This window comes from Diaphorina citri, unplaced genomic scaffold (genome assembly GCF_000475195.1).
Source record: "Diaphorina citri unplaced genomic scaffold, Diaci psyllid genome assembly version 1.1 scaffold2, whole genome shotgun sequence".
In the NCBI taxonomy this organism is placed as follows: domain Eukaryota; kingdom Metazoa; phylum Arthropoda; class Insecta; order Hemiptera; family Psyllidae; genus Diaphorina; species Diaphorina citri.
The window spans coordinates 783,905-803,525 of NW_007377441.1; the positions used below are offsets into that span (position 1 = coordinate 783,905).

At 38.7% G+C, this 19,621-nt stretch overlaps 1 protein-coding gene across 1 annotated transcript in view; it reads right to left on the reverse strand.

Annotated features, from left to right (window-relative positions):
• Positions 1–859: 859 nt before the first annotated feature.
• The window catches only part of LOC103512025 (transcription factor hamlet), a 72,611-nt gene continuing 53,849 nt past the window's right edge, over positions 860–19,621 (reverse strand). The window contains 6 exon segments of the mRNA XM_008476808.3: positions 860–2,553; positions 2,555–3,403; positions 3,656–3,826; positions 4,345–4,495; positions 9,167–9,408; positions 19,044–19,169. Coding sequence (XP_008475030.2) covers positions 1,033–2,553; positions 2,555–3,403; positions 3,656–3,826; positions 4,345–4,495; positions 9,167–9,408; positions 19,044–19,169 — 3,060 coding nt within the window. The 3' untranslated portion in view covers positions 860–1,032.

Here is a 19,621-nt window from a genome sequence, read left to right on the forward strand (position 1 = left end):
GATACTTAGTACTTACCTACCATCAATTTCAGCGTCTCTGATGGTGGGTCATTCCGTATGAGTAGGTATACTCTAATAGGTATAGTCATATTAGGTAGGTACAAGTATGTTATTCGTATAGGTAATGAGGTTTCATAATTTACCCTGTCCAACATATTAACAGCTAAGAATGTATTTACTTGAGGAGCAAGGTGATCATAGTTCACAATGTCTCATTTGTGAAGAAAAATAGACGGAGTTTGGCTTTTAGTGAATTCTGACATGATAAGATGGAGAAGCTTTGAAACTCCACTTGCATGCAACTTGCATTGTGTCGATTGATTCATGAGATTGGAAGATTGGAAACGTTCCAATCAGACCAATTCACAGCGCTCGGGTTTGAAATCGAGTTCCATTTGGATGACGATTTCCTGAACGCAAATCCCCAAATGATGCGACAGTCTAAGTTGGTAACTGAAGACTAATCAGAAGGGAAGTGTTATGATTACTGCGACAAGTAGGTACGTTCAGCTTTAGTATACTCCAATTTACAAGTTTACAACACACTAATACTCGTAACTGATGGAGATTTCCTGAAATCCTGAGGTATAAATGTGTCTTCAGTTTCATCAGAGAGAAATTCAGACTCATTATCATCATCATCCTTCACATCAATGAGAGGAGAGGGAGGGTTATCAGCAGAAAGTTTGAGAGCAAGACTCACAGCGGTACTGATCGGGTGGGTAGCGATGGCCGGTGATTAGATGGTCCTCCAATCTGGGGGAAGATAGAAAGAAATTTAGGTAAAATATAGCTACACAGGTAAAAAAAAATCGTGTCATAGAGGATATGCGAGAGAACGGTGTGACAAAACATTAAGTAGGTATGCGTACCTCATGACCAATTTGGGATATTATACTCAATTGAGAGAATAAGCCAAACTGTCCATACAATCATATGATATGTATGTGTATTGTTAACACATCTTTGACAAACATTTTGGTACCGACTTTGATTTTTAGCTAGCGAGAGTGTGGACTGAGAACCTTGAACTTATGCGTGTAATGTAATGGCATCAGCAGCACTTGAGGTATTGTTGTTGATAATTTCCTGATCTCCTTTGGTTTTCAGACTATATGAAATAGGAGATCCATTCTCTATCTCTGATGGAGATTTCCTGAAATCCTGAGGTATAAATGTGTCTTCAGTTTCATCAGAGAGAAATTCAGACTCATTATCATCATCATCCTTGACATCAATGAGAGGAGAGGGAGGGTTAGTACCCGTATACAAATTCTCCTGGTTGTAAGCCACATCCCCTGAGTATGTGACTTTTCCCATGAAACTCCTGATTTCATCAAAGTAAGCATCTTCTCTTTCATTCTCATTGCTACTCTCAGGACTATCTGCCATGGATACAAGACCACTGCCATCATCCGCTTCATGCTTCTTCAGATGTCGATCCAAATTCGTTTGCTGACCGAAACATCGATCACACAAAGGACACTTGAACGGTTTCTCTTTGTTGTGGATATTCCTCACATGCCGTTGCAAGTTGGATGAGATACTGAAAGATCTTTCGCAATACTTGCACTTGTAGGGTTGCTCCCCTGTATGTGTCCGCAAATGCCGAGTAAGATTTGCAGAACGTGGGAACACTTTACCGCAGTATTTACATGCATATCTGTCTTTTGTCGTTTTACTAGAACTTCCATTTACTGCGTTATTTTGAGAGGTTAGGATTTCTTGAAATGGCTTGTTTGCATAAGGAGATATCTGTGAACGCAAAAGATGTTCATAAGGAGTTCTGTTTACACCTAAACTATTGTTGATACCGTTCATAAGTCCTAAAAAAGGGAAAGATCTCTGTGGATTGAAACCTGGTAGTGAGGGCGGACAAAGTCTGTCATGGGGGTCTGTAGGGTGAGGAGGAGGAAAAGGAGGGTAACTTCTTGAACCAAAATTTTTCAATGGAAAAAAAGCTTCTAAGCTCATAGGGTGAATAGGTTTTGGATATGCCATCGGAGTGGTATTGGCTTTTGATACTGGGGGACTTGGTGAACGATTTTTAATGGGACTTGGAGATCGAGAGACAATTTGTGGAGTAGGTGACCGTTTGGATTCCTCCACAGGATCGTCTGGAGGAGTAGGAGAAGATTTATTTATCACAGATTCATCTTTACCTATTTCCGGGGATGTAGCCGGTGTCTTTACAAAAGTTTCATTTGCGTCTTGCTTGTCTGAATCAATAGACGATTTTGATGCTATGCTCAAGTCTAAAGGTTGATCACAGTATTTTGCCTTTTTGGGTTTACTTTCCTCACTGGCATCTTCATCTTTTGGTGAATCCATTTTCCCACTAAGTTTATCTATGGAGAAATTGGTAAGTTTATCTCGTGGTTTTTGATTAACATCACTCTTGACTTCTGTGGTGACAACTTCCAGTTGCTCTCTCGGATCAGGATAAGTGACAGCATTGCTTGCACTGATGGTGGGCCGGGCAGGTGATGGTCTCTGATTTGAGTTTGCTTCTTCTGCAGTGGGTGGCGAATCTTTACTTTCAGAAAACTCGAACCGATTTTGATGCTATGCTCAAGTCTAAAGGTTGATCACAGTATTTTGCCTTTTTGGGTTTACTTTCCTCACTGGCATCTTCATCTTTTTGTGAATCCATTTTCCCACTAAGTTTATCTATGGAGAAGTTGGTAAGTTTATCTCGTGGTTTCTGATTAACATCACTCTTGACATCTGTGGTGACAACTTCCAGTTGCTCCCTCGGATCAGGATAAGTGACAGCATTGCTTGCACTGATGGTAGGCCGGGCAGGTGATGGTCTCTGATTTGAGTTTGCTTCTTCTGCTGTGGGTGGCGAATCTTTACTTTCGGAAAACTCGAATAACTTTCCACCAGACGTTTTCGGTACATCTGATTTACGAGGAGAAGGAGAATTTTTCCTTTTTTCCTCAGACTGTTGAACATTCTTCTGCAGTTGAAACCTATAATATGCTTCAACACTGAGGTTGATATTTATCTTCGCTCTGTCCAGTTCTTCATTGGATTTCATGGATTGGTTGAACAATAATGGATTTGAAAGAAATGGATGATGAGGTGTTGGTGTCTGGTTTGGTTGAAACAATCCTGGGTAAGGTGGCATCAGGGATGGTGGGTAGAATGGTAAAGTACCACCGGGCCGAGGGTACATCAGGTAAGGATTAGGAATGCCAGGGGTTTGGTGAGACATTGCTGATAGAGAGTTCTGCCCTGATGGCGTAGTGCCTGGTGTGGTCGAGTCACAGAATCTCTTATGTTTGGAAAGCGATGTTACCGTACTGAAGGATTGGTCACACTTGACGCATTTGATCTGCATCCGACAGTTTGCATGCATTCGTTTATGACGACACAAATTTGAGAACTGGGTGTAGGCCTGAAATGAAAAGTAAAGAAACGGTATAAATTAAGATTTGCTCTACTTAATTTAGCTGGATATTTCTCATTGCTGAATAAATTTGCTATTTTGGTAAGTTTCTTCCTATTTCTCTTTGCTGGATTTTTGTGTCAGCATCAATCATTCTGTGTCTTTTGTAGCTCTTTAGTCAAATAATATTCCATTCCCTTCCACAATTTTATCACATCCTCTTTCAACGTCCAGAACGGCCCACCCCCACACTGGACTCACCTTGTGGCAGACTTCACAGCGGAACGGTTTGACGCTCGAGTGAATGTGAGTGTGCTGCTTCAGACCGGACGATGTGGCGAAGGTTTTGCCGCACTCCTGACAAGCATGCTGTCGCGCCCCGACGTGATGGGTGCGGATATGTCGTTGCAAATTGCTGGGATCAGAGAATACCTGCAGTGAATGTGAGTGTGCTGCTTCAGACCGGACGATGTGGCGAAGGTTTTGCCGCACTCCTGACAAGCATGCTGTCGCGCCCCGACGTGGTGGGTGCGGATATGTCGTTGCAAATTGCTGGGGTCAGAGAATACCTGGAAGAGAAGAGAACAGGATGGTTTTAGGGGTTTCAATTTTCATGATGAATGTTTTACAAAGTGAAAGATGACCGAATCCATGTTATCCTTCGAGAATCCCAAAGCTACAGTTGTTATACTTTGAACATTTTTACCAAATACCGGACCATCCCTCGTGAAATAGACGAACAAACTCGAAAATAAATTTGTCGAATTTAAAACGTAGAATTCAGTTAATTTAGCTAACAAATTAATTATTGGGTTCCGGCAGTTAGGTAAACGTATTATAGTATTGATAACCGAGAGGATTGCGGTTCGAATCCCAGCAGCAACATGAAATAACCGAGGAAGATGAAGATAAATTCCTTTTTATTTCACGGAAATGAAATGTCAACTCACCTTGGTGCAATTCTCACAGGGGAACTTTCGTCCGTGGACCTGAGCTTGATGGAAGTTGAGATGGGGTCTCCAGCAGAAAGTTTGAGAGCAAGACTCACAGCGGTACTGATCGGGTGGGTAGCGATGGCCGGTGATTAGATGGTCCTCCAATCTGGGGGGAAGATAGAAAGAAATTTGAGTAAAATATAGCTACACGGGTAAAAAAAAAATCGTGTCATAGAGGATATGCGAGAGAACGGTGTGACAGTTACTTGAGGTTTGTCACTTTAAATTCAATAAACAAAATGAAGGCACCTAGATATAATGAAAAGAACACCTTCCTTTTAATCTGAATTGAAAAGATAATATTAAACTTTATTTTTGTATGTTTAGGTATAAGATTGAGAAAACTTTGGCTTACTAGACTAAATAATAAATACTTAAATTACAATTAACGTAGAGTAACCTTAGTCAAAATATGCAATTGTGAAGGTGTATTTTCATTACCCCAATCTTTGATTTACCTGATGGTTGAGCAAATCTACTAATAGGTAAAGAAATACATCTGAATGTTGAACGTACAAAAGGAGATCTTAGAATTCATTGCATTGCTGGATAGAGCATCCAGAATGGAAATATTTATTCCTGGAGCTAAATACTTACCTATTCCAAATATGTAGTTATTGTTAATACTATTTAATATTCTTGAAGATCTTGAGAACAATCCATCATTTCCATCACGTAAAGTAGTTAACCTTTTGCGGACAGATTCATGTGTCACATGAAATCATGGTTCCGCCATTATGGTAGGAGAAATATAACTTAGATCTGGCGGTACGGTAGGATTCATGTCCAGCATGAAGCTACAGATTTACTCGATACGGTCGGCTTGATTTTTACAGATAGGAGACCTGGAGATTTTTTATACTTATTTAGTACTAATAGTAATAATGACGATATTAAGGCACATCACAAGAAGTACCCATGTAACTGTAGGTACTTCAAAGGAAATGTAGCCGATCTAGTGTTTCTAGTACCATGTATGTGTAAGGGATTTCAAAAGTGATCATCATATTTCTATCGGTAAATATAAAAAAAACACCTTTTCCGAAAATATTAGGAAAAATTTGACAAGATTACCTAGGAAAATTTAACTTTGACATTTAATTACAATCATTTTAACAAGACGTATCAATAAAGAGGTACAAGCAAAAACTGATTCCTAAAATTGGAAATTGAAAGAAACATTGTGAATATGTACCCAAGTATTACGGGAATCATTTTTTAACAAAGGTATTGAATTGAAAGTTTTAGATCTACAGCAAACAAAAAATAATGTAAGTAACATATACTCGTAAATATTAGAAATAATTTTATACAAAAAGAGGATGCTATAATGTTTAGAAAACTACGTAAGTGCTTATATTGGATAAGTGTCTAAAAAGAATACACTAATATTGCCTGATCTATGTACATTAACCAGCCTAGGTATTAACCTATTAACTTAGAATAAAGGCATGAGTACCCTATGTAATGTAAAACAAAATAAATAAGAGATTAAGTAAATTAAATACTAGGATCACATGAATATTTAATAACAACTGAAGTAAACAAGAAAACCTAACATGAACATTAAGTAGGTATGCGTACCTCATGACCAATTTGGGATATTATACTCAATTGAGAGAATAAGCCAAACTGTCCATACAATCATATATGATATGTATGTGTATTGTTAACACATCTTTGACAAACATTTTGGTACCGACTTTGATTTTTGCAAGAAGTACCCATGTAACTGTAGGTACTTCAAAGGAAATGTAGCCGATCTAGTGTTTCTAGTACCATGTATGTGTAAGGGATTTCAAGAGTGATCATCATATTTCTATCGGTAAATATAAAAAAAAACACCTTTTCCGAAAATATTAGGAAAAATTTGACAAGATTACCTAGGAAAATTTAACTTTGAAATTTAATTACAATCATTTTAACAAGACGTATCAATAAAGAGGTACAAGCAAAAACTGATTCCTAAAATTGAAAGAAACATTGTATAAGTAGATACTTAGTACTTACCTACCATCAATTTCAGCGTCTCTGATGGTGGGTCATTCCGTATGAGTAGGTATACTCTAATAGGTAGTCATATTAGGTAGGTACAAGTATGTTATTCGTATTCGTATAGGTTATGAGGTTTCATAATTTACCCTGTCCAACATATATTAACAGCTAAGAATGTACTTACTTGAGTAGCAAAACATAAGCTTCAAAAAATGAAGTTACTATTAAGAGATTTGAAGACCAATTTGGAACATTCACATTAAATGTATACCTTGGTAGTTAAAAACATTCGAATGGTTAAAAGCCTCGATATAAAAACCGAAAGAAAAACACGAGAAATTATAAGGAGGAAGAGGATGAAGAAAAGGAGAAGGAGGAGACATAGAAGGAGGACGAAAAGTAGCAGAAAGAGGAGGAGGACGAAGAAAAAGAAAGGAGAAGGAGGAGACATAGAAGGAGGACGAAAAGTAGCAGAAAGAGGAGGAGGACGAAGAAAAAGAAGAAGAAGAAGGAGAAGGAGGGGAAGAAGAAGGAGAAGGAGGAGGAGGAGGAGGAGGAGGAGGAGGAGAAATTCCTATCATTTAAGTGGAAAGAAAATAAAAATTTATCTTTCCTACTTTTATGCCTCGAGTAGGGGGGAGACGGAGATTATGGGGACGGGGAAGGAAAATGGGGAACAAGGGGTAGACAGTGCTAAGTGCATTACCGTGTTGTGTGAAACGATTCAATGATTTCCGAGCCCCATCATGCACTAACCGCGTGCTTATCTTTTTTTTTACAATATCATTCATTCAAAGTCACACGTTGGTGATGTCGTACAGAAGACTTATCATTAGGAAGACATCTTGATAGCGACGACATTTTTATTTTTATTTTATTTTATTTTTTTTTTTTTTGGGGAGGAAAAGTTTTGGCTGACAAGTGAAAAACCCCTTTTCCTTTCTTTTCTTTTTCCCCCCTCTTCATTCTATTAGATAATGTTCTATTGGCAAGGCCCTATAAAATTCACTCATGATTATTATGGGCAGGACCATAGTCAAAATTTTAACTCAATTTGAGCTGTTATTATGGTCCTGGATTAAGCAATTTGATGGGTGGATTTTAAGAACATCTGACAGTGCTACTAGAGATAGTAGCACTGTCATATGCCACAGAGAAAGAAGCCGTTTTCAGGTGGTTTTAGAGGGAAAACTCGCACTTCGTGCTCGGGAGGGGGGCTTCGCCCCCCTCCACCCCCCGGGAGCTTCGCGTGTTCGCTACGCGGGGTTGCGTATACGGTCGCGCTGCGCGCTCCCGGGGGCTTCGCGGGGTTGTGCATGGGGTCGCACTTCGCGCTCCCTTGTTTACGGTCGCGCTGCGCGCTCCCGGGGCTTCGCGTTGTTGTTCATGGGGTCGCGCTTCGCGCTCCCTTGTTTACGGTCGCGCTGCGCGCTCCCGGGGCTTCGCGTTGTTGTTCATGGGGTCGCGCTTCGCGCTCCCTTGTTTACGGTCGCGCTGCGCGCTCCCGGGGGCTTCGCGGGGTTGGGCATGCGGTCGCGCTGCGCGCTCCCGGGGGTTCGGGGGGGTAGGCATCGGCTGGCGGTGGGGGCTCCCAAATGAAACACACAAAAACATTAAAAGTTCACTAATATTTCCCGCGGCGGTGGGAGGTAGGAGGGGGTTCCATTTCCGTGAACTATATCACTGCCTGAAGTGTACCTGTAAAGAGAACGTCTATATGAGGGTAAAAGTCATCCCCCTCCATCGATGAAGTTGAAAGCCCTCTCCACCTTTTAGGCGTTAAAGTGCCCTCTTTCCCCTCATATAAGAACTATAAACCACGTCCACCCCTACAATAGGGGCTCCTCTGCTTCCCAAGATCCCTATAGCACCTAGAATGGTATTATCAGATGGTCCAGAGGCTATGGTTTGTTGCACATCAAGAGAAGAACAGATGAAGACGGAATAATTAACTTCTCGCGGACGCAACATCTTGCGGTTCCGGTTTGCGGGGGTGAATAGCTGATTCTGTGAGAAAATTCACCTGATGTTGATTGTTTCGAGAGGCTGTGCTAGGGTTGAGTGTATCTTCCTATGGTCTATGACCCGGGAAAAGAGACTCAGAGGATGTGACCTGTGAAGAGTGTGAAGTGATCTTGAATGGGAGATGCACTCATCCAGAGTCTGGTAGAAAAAGGTGATTTTTTGTACTAGGCGAAAAGAGCGTAATAAAAGTAAGAGATGTGACAACCGGGAATTACATCAAAAGTGTTTTCGGGAATCTCATGACATTTTTCATTATCCGATATATCCGTTTACACAGTTAGAAAATATGAAAGATCAACATTAACCTACCTTTTAGTGGACACAATGTCTAGAAATTTACAGAAAAACTCTCACTGAAGACAATCACTTTCAAAAAAGGCCAAACTAACAAAGTCACACGAAAAAAAATCAAAAAACTTCGCGTAACGAAAACGATTCGCCAAACGATCGGCAAACGGAAGACTTCAAAAGACACTCCAAAACGCCTGAATAGTGCTGGAACGAATAGCTTTCCCAGAAGTCGAAACAATAACTGGCGAAGAAAATTACATCTCAGGTGAGAAACAATCCGACAAGAGGGAAAACGAAATACACAAAAACATTAAAAGTTCACTAATATTTCCCGCGGCGGTGGGGGGGTAGGAGGGGGTTCCATTTCCGTGAACTATATCACTGCCTAAAGTGTACCTGTATAAAGAGAACGTCTATATGAGGGTAAAAGTCATCCCCCTCCATCGATGTTGAAAGCCCTCTCCACCTTTTAGGCGTTAAAGTACCCTCTTTCCCCTCATATAAGAACTGTAAGTAAACCACGTCCACCCCTACAATAGGGGCTCCTCTGCTTCCCAAGATCCCTATAGCACCTAGAATGGTATTATCAGATGGTCCAGAGGCTATGGTTTGTTGCACATTGAGAGAAGAACAGATGAAGACGGAATAATTAACTTCTCGCGGACGCAACATCTTGCGGTTCCGGTTTGCGGGGGTGAATAGCTGATTCTGTGAGAAAATTCACCTGATGTTGATTGTTTCGAGAGGCTGTGCTAGGGTTGAGTGTATCTTCCTATGGTCTATGACCCGGGAAAAGAGACTCAGAGGATGTGACCTGTGAAGAGTGTGAAGTGATCTTGAATGGGAGATGCACTCATCCAGAGTCTGGTAGTTGTTCACATGCTTATGCTCATCAAAAGAGTACTAACATTACTAAATTATTACACTATGTCTTTCGATGAGGGTGCCAATTACTTGAGAGATTTTTTCTACAAAGCTGTCAGTATTTCTTTCGTGCTCAAAGAGCATAACTTTCCTTCTGGAGCATGGGAGTCTTGTGTTAGAGACAGTTCTTTGAAAGTTTTCCAATCATCCCACATAATTGACATGATGGCAAAGCGATTAGAAATCAATAAGTCTTGGGGTCAAAATTGAATCATTGATGAGTCACAGGGCATCAGGATTATACGTATCTTCTTTATTACTATCAGCATTACCTACATATGATGTATTTTGTTGCCAAAAGAGCACTTCTGACTCTAAAGAGGACCTTTGATCCTTCAAAATGTTTGATGCACAAAGCTCTTGCGCCATTGGGGTACCAAGAACATTCTCAGATATTACACATAGAACAAGAGTTTTGCTTCGTTTTTATAAGACGGTCTTGGAACTTTAATGAGAGAAGGTTGATTAAAAACAGGTAATTCATCTCGGCTATTATGGTCTGAGTAGGAGTATCGCTTTGATGTGATTTTATCCATAAAGAAATATGCCCAAAACTGTCGTGGGGAAAAAACTCAAGCATTAGAGAGAAATGCAAGTGTAATAAATTGCCAGGTTCTTAATATTCTGCTTCCCATATTTACTCATACAGCGTAGGTAATTACAAGTAACAGCGAAACTATTTAACATGAGAAAAAGGTTCAGTGTTGGAATATCATTTCAAAGCATAATCACATATTAATTACAAGTCCTTGTTTCTGCTTCCAGAACTACAGGGTGAATCCAAAAGGAAGATGCGGTCACCGGTCACTCTGTGAGTTGAGCTCTTTAGACTTGGCCTGGTATCATTATTTACCATGTTTTTGTCTGATGAAGTTATCTATGATATTTTATTAAGGGACCAAAACTTTCATGTAGATTCTATTTGGATCTTCAAGGGGTGGGATTCTGATTCTAACAGGATCTTTTATGACCATACCTATATCAAATGGGGAGAAATGATCATCATCAAAGGATGGAAGATTGTGTGAGTATTACGAGTTACGAGTACCAGGCCAGGTGAAATTGAGATATGTACCTACATTTCTTCATAAAACTGCGAGTAAGAAATAAAGACCACATCACTCTTCACCAGTCAGTATTTCCTGGCGGAAAACTCATGTCCATCCCGTAGCTAAATCCACACGGTCGCTGATGTTCATCTATATAAAACTAATACACCTGGACATTTTATAATATAGGTAGTAACTACGCTAACCACCAGTCCTACCTATAATTCAGAATTAACAAGAATTATGTTGCTTTAACCTCCGTCATAAATAGGTTGCGATTAGCAGCGGCGTTACATTAGAGTTTTGAATTTCACAAACTCCTTGCGTGCTCTTAATCGCTAAACACACGCGGGCTGCTTTTCTGCATTCACCTCTCTGTGGGTACACAAACGGAGCCGGACTTTATTGTAAAATATACTTGTAGAATAAGAGATTTTAATGAACGTATAAATGAATCGTTTATCAAACAAACGGTTCTGGTTCCGACTGGGGAAAACAGCACGTTCTAATTACTACTAATGGCGCTTGGGTATGCTGGGAGCTAATAAAGTCAAACGACAAATTGCACCCGAAGTGTCAGATCGAATGGGAGGGAGTTAATGGACTGGAAGGTCGATTTATGAGCATATCGGTCATAATGCATCAGAGTCTGATCTTGAACTTCCAACACAGATCCTTGTTTTGTCCTTGAGTTGCGGGATGATATGGAAACCCTAGAAACCGGGAAATTATACAAGTTAAGCTCTCTAAACCGGCCGGCACTTACTTACCAAGCAGAATCCTAACACATATGTAATGTTTCGGATTTAATTTTGTCCTTCGAAAAACTATCGTAAAAATCCAACTTTTACGAATGGTCCTGTAAAAGCCAATAAAGAGAAGGTGATGCAAATGGCTTTCTTATAATAATGTCTTTGTGTCATAATCATAACTCTTGTCAAAGGGTAAGGAATCTTTGAAAAATGATTTCAACACTATCAGATGATTCAGATGTCCTCAAACTGAAAGTCGATAAAGTACGGACTAGGGTATTACAAAAGGATGAATCTCACCAAATACTTGTTTCTGGTAAATATTGGTTCACCTTAGTTAACCCTGGAAAATTTCTAAAATTATAGTGAAAACAAGAAATAACAGTATAACCAAAGGGAACCGAAAAAAGTTCGGCCCCTACCCAAAACTAACGAGGTTTGGGGTTTGGCTTCAAAATTGAATTTTTATCTTGGTTGGGGCGGGCCTTCTAAGACTTACTGAACAAGGGACCACAAAAACAATACCAAGTAGCAAGAACACAAACCATAAGACTGCACATTAGTTCAATCACCGTTTACCCTCGCTATAGAAGATAGCGCGAGCGGTTGCAAGCTTCCGGTCTGAAAAGTCGCATTCATAATTCATAAAGTTTAAGTCAGAAGGGATGAAACTGGCCGGAAAGTCAAATGTATAATGAAGGGGCCACGGGCCAGGTGGTTTAGATTATCAATACTAATGACCTCCTAGATTTACGTTCAAGTGGACAGGCGGTCATTATTTGCTTTCACGAAGGAAAAGCTTTGAAAATAAACAATGCAACATTGAAAGCATAGACAATGATTTGTCCAAAGTGGTTCGCTTCTCCCCATGAGAATATTGTAGAAAAAATGTACAACCGGTTGGGTGGAAGATCTCAATAAGTGAGAAATTGAGAAAGAATCCTTCTACTTTAAAAAAAGCCATGTCTTGGTCACTCATACTTCCTCATTTCTCTTGGTCAATTTTTTGGTTGATTAAAAAAATCAGAAGTAATCTTTCACGGATACAGATTTGAAGTAGCTGGTCTTCTAGAGTTTATAAGAAAGTCAAAAGCTCAAAGTTAGCCCCTCAAAAAGACATAGGTTAGATGGACTAGCATACAAAACATGCGAAGCTCTCCCAACAGATGCAAAGAACTCTACGGAAACACTCAATACGGAAGTAGAAGACACTAGGATTCAATAGGAAGTCAGGAAGTACCAGCAGATCCTATTCCCAGACACAGATGGTAAAAATCTATACCAGAACTGCCAGAAGTCAGTAAATTACCAGAGGGTCTACGTAAATAATCCCGTAGGTTGGGGGTGAAGAAAATCTCCCCTCACATCAAAGTGGTTACACGCATCCTTGAATAAATTACCTCTATCGAGTTACGTCTGGCGAAATATATCCAAAACCTCACAAAATTACCTTCTGCAGTAAAATATATGTTACGCTTCAAGATCACAGTTCACCCTTTGTGGGGGACTTGAAGAAGTATATCACCCATCCGAGCTTAGTCTCACCTGTGTAACGAACTTTCTCATAGCGTTCGTGTGGTCTGTCCTCTACAGCTGACGTCCCAAAGAGTCACACTTTGATGACTTTACAGAAAAAAGTTGGAAAATTATTGTAATAGAAAGTAAAAAAGATTGACGGATAATGCTAATGTAGAAAAGTGCGTTTTGTCAGATAGACGGCTGTCAGATGGATTTGGAGAGAAATCTGTTAATTTTGTGTTCCATAAAATTATAGGTAAACGAAAGTGTTTGTTCAAGACTTTATGAAGTTTAGTACACATTAGATCCTTGCGGGATGATATGGAAACCCTAGAAACCGGGAAATTATACAAGTTAAGCTCTCTAAACCGGCCGGCACTTACTTACCAAGCAGAATTCTAACACATATGTAACATCGAGAAAAAGTTCTGAAACCATTAGAATTAGGCGTGCGACGCGGCAGGTAAATCTTTTCAACAAGAGATAAATATTAGAAGACAAAAGACAAGGAAAATACCTGATTGAACTCCAATGATCAGAAAACATCCTATAGAGGTAGATAAAGTACCTAATTGATACAATAACAATACATTTCCATCACTCCTTCCCCCATCTCCTCTTATCTATTCCCTCACTATCTTCACAAATGGAAAGCTCCCTCCCCGTTGATTCCTCCAATATTTGACAATCAGAGGAATATGTTGAATATATCAATATACAATCCTAGACAAAGACATTTATTATAATCTGAATACATTGAATATTTTTTTCCGCTTCGCGATTTACAACAATTAAAAACGAAAAATAAACAGATAAATAAAAATAATAAAAATAAAAGAGGTAGGTAGGCATATGAAATAAAACAAACAAAAACTAAGCTCATTTTTTATGCACGGCTAATCTTAGCTCAAGTTGGAAATAAAAGTGACTGCAAATTGCAAATCTCTGGGCCCCAAAACCCATCAGCAAGTAGGATTTTTCCACCAACAAGAAGATATTTACATTATCCCTACTCCCCAACCATCCCATTTCCCTCTTATAAACAAATAGATAATCTTCCCATTATATCCTCCCACGCCCGCCCAAACACAAGAAGATGGGACATGAAGATTGCGTCGGGAGAAGATAAATTCATCCCCCGGTATTCTCACAATACATTTACGTATCTGGAGGGAAAAACCCACATTTATCTGAAAAACAAGTTAACTTTGAGAAGGGATGGGTAAGCCCATTGTCTTGGGGCAAGTGATGCGTAGACATATCCGGGACCTGTTGACTACAAAGGGATGGGGGCCGAGTGATGCTCCCTGTGGTGTTCTCACGCCAGTATCGTAAGCTTTCTCCCACCTGATGCTTTCCACTTGAAGTTATTAAAGCTCTCCTTTCCATTAGAACCTATTGAGTGGCACCTGGAGATACTACTATCATGCAAACAGACTATCATTTTAAACAAACAATCCATCATTTTAAACAAACAATCTATCATTTTAAAGAAACTCTTTTTTTTACAAACTAGAGGTATCATTCTGTTTTTGTTCTTAGCAGATGAACTACTGAACATTCAATACATAATTTATACATATCAGTGAGTTAACTTGAATTTTTACCTACTTCCCCTTTTACGGTTTAATTAAAACTTGATTGAGGTAACGATGATTTCGTGATGGTAAAATAATTTCAAGACATTATCATTAACAGCGCTGTTATCTCTACGAAGCACGATCATTTCACAACTTTGGTCGAAAGGGAAAAAGTTCAGTAGAGATAGGAACCTCCTACCTGAAAAGTTCTCTTGACCTCTTCGTGCCTCGTGTCTGGAAATGCTACAGTTACTACCTACACCTAAATTGACCACTGTCGAAATCTCCATAATGTGAGTACAATAGTGCAATACGACTAGAGCGTAGACCTAGATATTACTGGACTCAGTAAACAAGGGTTTATAAGAGGAAACCCTCTTTTTGAAATTTAAAAATTATTTGTGATCGTGAAACTACACTCGTATTTATGAACAAGAATGATAGTTCTCAGATCAGTCTCAAGTCAAAATTGATCAATCAAATGCCTTGAGACTATGCTTAGCACGAACTTAAATGCCTTGAGACTATGCTTAGCACGAACTTAAGAGCCAACATTTTGTTCATAAATATGGGTGTAAGAGCCTCTTCAGAAATAGACCGAGGAAATGTGATGGGATTTTGGACAGAAACAGTGCAACGGTTTGGATTACGAAGATTGTTAAATGACTAAAGCCTGGTATGAAGGGTTCGTTAGGTGCCTCAAATGCCTCATTAAATTAATAGTGATAAAAACAAAGCAGAGATCCTCAAACAGGACCAAACATCCAAAGAGGTGATGGTTTCGGCAGGATAATAGAGAGCAATACAGCACACGCGATTTCCCACGAAAATATCCCACACCACAACCACCACCACCACCACCACCACCACCACCACCACCTTTAGGTAGGTGAGACCACTGACTTTTCCATTTGAATTTTTTGATGACAAACCATATTCTGACACCTTTGAAAACTGAGGTGTAGAAGGGATCATGCAGCATGATATTGAAACGTACAAAGGAATAATGAATGGAATTGGAGAAATACCTGCCAAGTAGAAATACCCAACAGTCCACAAATTTCGGAAAAGCTTGGTAGTTGTCAACAGCAAGGAGGAGAATAAAGGGACTTGGCAGATCAACAAAGGTGTCTGTCCAAATAGGATTTTGAAGACTGTGATGACAACGAAAATTATCTACGAGTAGAACCTATGTATGTAAACATTAAATCATCTATGGACCAAATATCAAACAGATCAACCTATTCTTCTTACACTCTTTGAACGAAAGGGACACGCGAGAAAACTTACACATTTCTCAATTAAAATGTTATTATGGATGTGATCCCAGCTTTTGACAGAATTATTGTGGGATATGAATGGTTGTTTTCCATCCTGCACCTCAATGTATCCTTCCACTTGGACTTTTATCATCAGGACTTTTGTCAGTAGGGCTTTTTAGATTCGAAAAGAAAAAGTTCAGTAGAGATAGGAACCTCCTACCTGAAAAGTTCTCTTGACCTCTTCGTGCCTCGTGTCTGGAAATGCTACAGTTGCTACACCTAAATTGACCACTGCCGAAATCTCCATAATGTGAGTACAATAGTGCAATACGACTAGAGCGTAGACCTAGATGTTACTGGACTCATTAAACAGGGGTTTATAAGAGGAAAACCTCTATTTGAAATTTAAAAATTATTTGTGATCGTGAAGCTAAGAGTCTCTTCAGAAATAGACCGAGGAAATGTGATGGGATTTTGGACAGAAACAGACCAACGGTTTGGGTTACAAAGATTGTTAAATGACTTAAGCCTGTATGTGAAGGGTTCGTTAGGTGCCTCAAATGCCTCATTAAATTAATAGTGATAAAAACAAAGCAGAGATCCTCAAACAGGACCAAATGTCCAAAGAGGTGATGGTTTCGGCAGGATAATAGAGAGCAATACAGCACACGCGATTTCCCACGAAAATATCCCGAACACCACAACAACCACCACCACCACCTTTAGGTAGGTGAGACCACTGACTTTTCCATTTGATTTTTCACTTCAAGTGTTGGGAAGTTCATGATAACAATATAAAGTTGTATCTAAATCAATTATCTATATTTATTCTATTTCGTATTTCATGTCTAGAAGGGGGTTATGATTTTATCAAGCTGTCATCACGGCGCTCTGATCTGTTGTGGGGTTTTTGTGGAGAGCTTTTTTTTATACCTATCCGTAAGTGATTTATTTTCACACCAGATTTTTTTACATTAAGCTAAATCAAAATTTTGAAGGTGTACCTTCAAAATCAAGCCCCCCCAAAAATTTAGTCAAGAACCGCCTATGTCCATAAACATAAAATGAGATACTAAATTTACATAATGCACTAAACATTTTAAACAAGAAGAAAAGTCTCACAAATATAAAGAATTTTTTTTGATGCTAATAATTAAAATTAATTCGCGCAAACAGATTGACTAAATTATAAAACAAAAAAATTAAATCCAGAAATCCTGTTAAACGTTGTAGACAAACTGAGAAGAAAAATCGACACATCATTTTGAAGAAAAATCGACCATAATAGGGAATTCTTAAGAAATGGCAATATTGATCAATGACCAAGGAAATTTTAGAGATGCAACAAATAGCAAGACACTGAAATTCGAGTAGATGCTGCATAGTTTCTAAATGAACAACAACAAATTGAAAACTACCAAGACAATGATGGCCCAACTTAAAGTCACAAAAGATCTGAACCAGATCGCAGTGACATTGGGCGTTTATTATAGCCGATGGCCCTACTTATACCAATACCAATGATGGTCCAAGTCCTAAACAAAATATCAAAAATGCTCTCGTAGAGATGAAAGCGCGTCAACTTGGGAATCATTGTTCTGGATTTCTCGGATAGAAAGCAACTCTCTCTGCAAGTAGTTGAAATAGAAAGCACGTGTTAGCAAATCAACGCTGTTTAATTACTTTTAATTAAAAAGGAGACTTTTTTGACTTTTGTGAGACTTTTCGCGCTGATAATAAACATGTCTCATTTTATGATTCGGAGCGATATTATATGAAAATTTTCTTTTTAATTGTTTTTTTCGTCTTTTTTTTTCCTCTCTTCTTTTAATCCTCCTTCGCCCTCTCTCTTCGTTGCTCGCGAATAAATTGCTTTCCTTTCTTCAAAAATATTATTACAAAATTTTCCTTTATTTCGCTCGAAATTTTCGTTCCAAAGAAAACGTTTTCCTCGCACAATGGAAAGACTAATGCGACAATCTTCCTTCTTATCCTCAACAATTATGAGAATGACAGGCGAGATTGTCGAGTGAAAATAATGGAATGACTTCATTATCACTATAATGGAATGACTGAATTAAAATTTGTACGAGAATACCTATGTGTAGATACTTTGTACGCATTTAAATGAACTTTGTAAAAAAAATTGTACTTAGATATTAGGTGTACCTAGGACAGAAGGTGGTCAAATTTCTAAAGTAACGTAGATAATAACCATTCAATTCATTCAAATCTTACTAAAATATGTATATCCTGTCATTCCTGCAATTCCATTAAATTGGACATACCGTAGTGTTGGGACTTAGGATCTTTCATCTTACCTGAACATGTAATTTTAATCTTTTGATAGGAAATCACTCAAATCACGATACACGACACCTAACCCGCTATCAAAATCACTTTCAGTAACTCTGGGAAAATCTGATAATCGGGAAATCGCACTTTCCGGACAAAAACTTGAAACATTCTGCAAACTCGATCAAATGAAATCCAGGGAATGGCAGATGGCAGTGATGATGCGCATAGAAATATGCCATAAGCCCATTGATAGGAAATTATAGTGGCCAGAATAAAAATTTGAGACAAGAGCCATCTCACTGTGAACTTTTTGAACAGTGAGATGGTATTTGAAAATTGTGGACAAATCTCAGAACTTTTTTTAGGGGTTTGATAGAGGGAACTGCGAAGGTCCCGAAAGCGAAGAGAGAAGAAAGCCAAATTATCTATATTTATTCTATTTCGTATTTCATGTCTAGAAGGGGGTTATGATTTTATCAAGCTGTCATCACGGCGCTCTGATCTGTTATGGGGGTTTTGTGGAGTTATTTTATTTTTTCCTAGAAACCCTAGACATAGTGCCTTTGAGGAAATGAAGTATTTTCGTGAGGATCCAGCTCAATAGTTCCACCATCACGAAACATGGAGCAGTGATACTTTTTATTTTATTTTTTCCTAGAAACCCTAGACATAGTGCCTTTGAGGAAATGAAGTATTTTCGTGAGGATCCAGCTCAATAGTTCCAGCATCACGAAACACGGAGCCGTGATAAGAAATTTTCATATTCTTGAATACGCCTTGAATATTATTGTGTATGCAATGTGCTCAGCAATAAAGAGTGTATTTCCGCTGAGCTATAGAACCGGTTTCAAAATTACAAGGCGCAAGATATGTAGGAGATTAATCTCGTCGTACCTACTCTCAAAGCATTAAAAAAAAAAAAAAAACATCTTTAGGTAAAAATAAAGTGATATTTTTTACCTGACCAGCCAATAGAAACGTCTTAATATTCTGTTTTTCTATTTGATTTGAAGATCGAATGAATTTCAGCCAGTTGTTGAAGTTGAGACTGCCATCCAGGTAACCACGGTTGCCTGAGAAATGAATCTGAAACAAAAAGTGAAAATTGATGAGTTTTTGTCTCCAATAGATCGTTCTTTTAAGTGCCTTTTAGTCCTGTAGACTGCGTTATAGCTAAGGTTAACGGTCCCTCTTCAATAAAGACGATAAGTAGGTAGATAACTACAGACAGAGGTAAGTTAACGTCTGTGCTAATTCCAATATTGAGTTTAGTAAGAAGGCTTTATGTTCATTTGTTCAACATTAAAATCTCTCAAATTCACACTCAGAAAAATTAGAAAATGTAAGTAATATCAATCAACCATCCATCTCTTCAGAACAAGTACAAAACGAATCATTGATCAATTCCGAAACCATTCCTATTGTAATACGAGTAGGGGATATAAAAAAAGTAAATTCATCTTTGTTAAATTTATTTATATGTTTTTATTTGATTTTTTGAAGAACTTGAAGTTTCTGCGTGAAATAATCCCAATGTG